General features: G+C 29.7%; 1 protein-coding gene across 1 annotated transcript; it reads right to left on the bottom strand.

Moving 5' to 3' along the window:
* Window positions 1–659: 659 nt before the first annotated feature.
* Window positions 660–3331, bottom strand: LOC115702111 (tetraspanin-2). Its single transcript, XM_030629568.2, has 2 exons — window positions 2513–3331; window positions 660–1226 (listed from the first exon to the last, which is right to left on the bottom strand). The coding sequence occupies exons 1-2, from the start codon at window positions 3008–3010 to the stop codon at window positions 915–917; spliced, it is 810 nt and encodes a 269-aa protein (XP_030485428.1). The 5' UTR covers window positions 3011–3331; the 3' UTR covers window positions 660–914.
* Window positions 3332–5303: the final 1972 nt, after the last annotated feature.

Below are 5303 nucleotides of genomic sequence, written 5' to 3'. Positions count from 1 at the left end.
AGTGGTAGAGAATCATAAAAATGGGGAAATGGAGATCTAAAATAACTGTAGAAAACTGAAAAACTGCCACAGAGCATGAACATGGGCAGACGCTCTCTGATTATATAGTTTAATTCTTAAAACTTTTTTCATCAGTATACATTATAGTTGTTTTAGAAGATAATATAAATTGTTCACAAATTTATAAAAATTTAACATCCAAAAAATACCCATAAATGAAGCTATTTTCTTTCTAAAAAAAAAAAAGAAAAGAGTACTTTCACAACCCCATTAAACAAGTGATCCTTTTTCTAATACAAAATCTTGATATTGGAAAGAAGTTGTTTCTCCCACACATAAAGGTTACTAAGTTTTTATCAAAAAACAAACAAACAAAAACAAAAACAAAACAAAAGGTTACTAAGTTAGTCGGTGGATTATAAATGGTCGGCATAAATAATATATATACATCTACAACAAGTACGAAAGAAAATGTTAAGAAAATTAAATAATTATACAAGACCAATCAATTGAAGCCAATTATTTGGGGAAAAAAGGAATTAAAATCAATCCTTTTGTTTAGAATTTTCTTATGAGCGCGTGACAATGGCTGCAAATAATATATAAGGACAAAAAAATAAATAAAATAAAAAATATTTATGTGAAAGAAGACAAAGTGGTGACTAAAAAGAAGAATCCAATACCAGTTAAAAGCTGATGATAACTTAAAGATGCTATGCTCCTTCTAGCAAGAGACTGACTCAATAAATCAGTATAAGAACAACTCAACTTACCACCACACATTGCAATTAAACAGATTAAGAAGAAAAATGAGTAGAAAACAGTGGAATATGTACATTACTTTGACAGGGACACATTTCCATAATAGGAGCATATGATGAGAAAATGTGGGGTCTGTTTGTTTGGGAACAAGATCAGACCCAACCCTGCTTGTAACGGCGGAAGAGGTCCTCTGTTTGGGCATTCTTGAAGGCACTGCAGGCAATTAGGTAGACCCAAATCAAAACCACAACTGCCACTATGAGAATCACATTGGCTTTCCTCCATTCTTGTCTTAGGTTACCCAAAAGGCCAGCTTTGCAAGAGTTACAATTGTAGCAAAGTTGGGTTTGGTCATTGCTCCACAAGAAGCAATCAGGATCACCCACTTGGTTAACTGGGTTTATCCAAAGTGTAGGGTTAACATAGTTGTAGCCACAAACTGTTGGGGGTTTACAACATCCTGACTGTAAAACAACACAATGAACAAGAAAAAAAAAAAGATTAATTACTTAACAAATTTAAGATAAGAGTTTATCTATGTTTTGTGCCATTGTTTGTTTGGATTTCTATTTAAAAAATTAGAAAAGTAAAGATAACATTTTAGACTCAATTTCGTTAAAATATTTTAAAATATGATTGGATAAAAAAAAAGTCAGTAAGAAAAGACAAGTAGTTAAATGCGACAAAATATTTTAACAAATTAATGTAAGATCAAAATGACTAATTGTAATCTTTTTAAAAATATTTTTTATATTTTATTTACAGTCTAAAATTTTTATTTACTAAAATATGTTTGTAAAATTTTAATTATAAAAATATAAAAATAATTTTTATTATTTTGATGTATTTTTAATTTTTCTTACATAAAATATGATAATTCTTCTAATTATATAGCATATAAATAATATCAATAGCTGGCAATCATATTTTATGGCCTTTCGGCTTGCAATAAAAGACAACTATGAACTCCAATTATCTATCTATGAATTATAGTAATTAGGTCTAATCTAACCTTCATATTTAGATGCAAGGACCCTTTTACTTATATAATAGGCTCACAATTTTCAAAAACTCCCAAAAGCGTTAGGTAATAAGCAAGTGTCTTCTTTAAATTTTTGTACTAATGCGTTTGCCTAGTCATGCTGATACCATTTCCAATTCCAATTACAGTATATATATGGTGATGAGGTGACCTTGCCCTGGGCCAACATGTGGACCACATTGCTCTGTTGGTGGGGCACATAACCATATAATCCCATACGCTGCCTATTTGACCCATTTGGTTCCTAGACACTACCGAACCTTAACTTTCTGGATAAATCTGGGTCTACATTCACCTCCTCAATTTCACCAAATGAAAGTAAACATGGAATCTCAAAGCTTTTTAATTTACTATCTAAGCTCTTAATTTATTACTCAAATACTATTAAACTTTCTCTGAAACTTCCACTATGTAATCAGTGGTTGATATGAACTACTTAAATAAGATACATAGAAAGTCATCGCGTCAACCAGAAATTTAAAGAGCTGTTTGGATGATACCAAAATAGATTATAATATTAATTTATCTTACCCTATTTAATAAGTAAGATACTCCTAATTAACACACAGCTTAACAAGAACATGTTTATGTTTTATTTTAATTAATTAAAAACTGTTTTTAATAATTGCAAGCAACCAAACAAAGCGCAGTTTAAATAATAATAATAATAACAAATGAAAAAAAATAGTATTAGAAAGTTATACTTACCTGAAGTGGAGAGATGTGAGCATTGAAGAACTGATCGGCGGTAAGATAATCCTGATTAAGTTTGGTACAGACATCGGAATCAGCCAAACACGCCCTAATTTTTCCCCAATTGGCGGAGCTGGTGACTCGGTCCCTGAGCCAATCGGAGAAGCCGTCGAGGCGGTATTCTTTGTAATAGCGACCGGGGACTTGGTAGCTGCCGTCGCGGCGCGTGACGACAAAGGCGAAGACGAGCAGAATGAGGAGGAGAGCTATGAGGATGGCCATACAGAAGAGGTAAAAGGCGAGGAGACCTTGCTTGTTCCAGCAAGCGCCGACGAAGCCGGCGAGGGAGACGAGGAGGATGAGGACGCCGAGGATGACTACCGGCCACCGGAAGGCGTGGATGCACTCGTTGTCGGGCTTAGATGCAAGCCATGTCCCGGCTGCGATTATGGGTATGGAACAGAGAAAGGCGATGAAGTTGAGTACAGCGGTTATGTTGTTGCTCACTCCCATGGTAGAAGGAGAGAAGAAAAAGTGAAGAGAGTGGTAGGTAATGGTGGTGAGTGGTGACTAAGAAAGAAGAAGAAGTTTGTTGTGCTGTGACTTTTTTATCTTTTATATAAGAACTCGTTTGGGAAACTTGAAACTTCTATTATTATTATTAGTGTGATTAGTGAGGTGTGTGTATATTTTTTAAATATTATTTTTTTAAGCTATATGATATAAGATAGTATTTAGTTATATGAATAGTGGTATTGTTGGAAATTTTATGTTTATTCAATAGGTATTATACTGAAAAAATTGTTCGGCAGTAGTAATACTTTTATTTTAGCAATTCTATTTTCTAGTGCAATATGCCAAGAAACAAAAGGTACTTTTTGCAACAAAAGAATATCAAAATGAAGAATGCGATAAAACTGTGATACATTTTGGCTTTACATGCTTTTTTTTAATTATTTTGAAAGAAAGGCCTTTTTTTCTTCTTCTTAACTATGATAGCAGCAATTAGTGTTGTAATATAAAAGTTAAAACAATTTGTTCATCATTGAAATGCATAACTGTTAATAAATGAATTTCACCAAAAGATATATAGTTTATGTTTTTCAACCAAGTAATAATATCTGTCTTTTCAATTATCATTTAAATAATTTAATTTGGAGACCATACATGCATGGTACAGTACTTAGATTGTTGACATTATTCTATTGCTTCATTCTAAAGAAATGACAATTTTCAAGGGCTAACTTGAGCATAAAACTACAATCAAATCAGGAAATTCTATGTAAAAGTTATATGTGGAGTTTTTCTTGTGTGTGTGGAAATTAATGCTAATTTTTTATTATTGATATTTCTAGTCTTCAAAAAAATTACTTAAGCATGTAATAGTTAACTAAAATTATATTCAAACAAAAAATAGTTAAGTTAAATTATATGACAATTCCCACTTTTTTATATTTATAATTATCTGTATAGAATTGTATATGCTGTCAATCTTTTTCAAGATGAGTATTTTCTAGTTATTGCTAGCACTATGAAAAGGAAAAAGCGTATTGTGAATATTGTTGCAATAAATTATGTATGAATGTTGAATTGCAAGTCTAGGCATGACCACATCAATAATAATAATAATAATAATTAATAATGCAATTCTAAATTGGTCGTGCTTAATAATTAGTTGGAATTCACATGGGTTATAGCTTTAACAAGCTATATACAGTAGAATCTCTATCCAAGAATACACTTGGACCAAGAAAATAATATTCTAATTGAGAAGTTATAACTAAATAGAGTTACACTTGAAAAAAAAAATCAAAATATAAAAAAATATCAATGTAACAAAAATACCAATAAACAATTCTTAATACTATATTATATTAAAATTATTTTCGAGTACATATAATATTTATACATGTACTATAATTTGAAATAAAATTATTAATTCTACATAAATAAATTTATATAATATATGTATATATTTTTTTAAGATATAATTATTCTTATATAGAGGTATATTTTATTAATACGGGACTTAAAAAATGTATAACTAATTACAATATAGAGGTTATTCTTATTTATAACTGGCCCAAATTGGGACTTCATTTTTTTTATAACAAATTAGAGGTTATTTTTCAATAGAGTATTCTTAACTAGAAGTTCTACTGTATATATATATGCAATTAAATTAGCCTCAAAATATAATAGTTCATCACTTTGTTTCACCTCGTATCATTTGAAAATCCACACACTAAGACTATTTGGTAGGAAGAAAACAAAAAAGGGCACCAAAAAAAAAGAGTGCACATAAAATATGAATGATAGAAAGAAAATTTTCACTTTTTATTAAATAAATAATAGTAGTTATTCACTATTAGTGATTTTAAATACAATTTTTTAGGTTTTATATGATTGACAAAAAGAAAAAGTGGATCTCACTTTTTTTTCCTCCTTTCTTCTTTTTTTTTTTTCTCAATATTCTTCTTTCTTCTTTTTTGTCAACTTTATGCTAAAATAATTCAATAACGTACGAGTTTAAATTAAATATATGCATTTGCATAGTATAATGAAAAAGAAATACAATAACAATTTGAAAAAAGTTTTTAGCGGCCAAATCCTTCTAACTATTATTTTATTTGCACTTGATCTTATAAGTTTAAATTTTAGCGGTAAAACTTTCTAAACTACTAGACTGTTAGCAAATTTAAGGTGTCATCCAATTAATTACTACTATAGATGGCTTATATGCACACTCTTATACACGTGGCACATTTACATAAATAAAATATTTTTAAAAAATAAAAATATTACA

Source organism: Cannabis sativa, chromosome 1 (assembly GCF_029168945.1).
Source record: "Cannabis sativa cultivar Pink pepper isolate KNU-18-1 chromosome 1, ASM2916894v1, whole genome shotgun sequence".
Taxonomy (NCBI): domain Eukaryota; kingdom Viridiplantae; phylum Streptophyta; class Magnoliopsida; order Rosales; family Cannabaceae; genus Cannabis; species Cannabis sativa.
This window is presented reverse-complemented; position numbering and strand designations above follow the sequence as displayed.

Bases quoted from the DNA above. Each gene is read 5' to 3' on its own strand.
- LOC115702111 (XM_030629568.2), bottom strand. From the start codon at position 3,010: ATGGGAGTGAGCAACAACATAACCGCTGTACTCAACTTCATCGCCTTT. The intron at 1,227-2,512 runs GTAAGTATAACT...GTTGTTTTACAG, and splicing joins CTCACATCTCTCCACTTCAG to TCAGGATGTTGTAAACCCCC.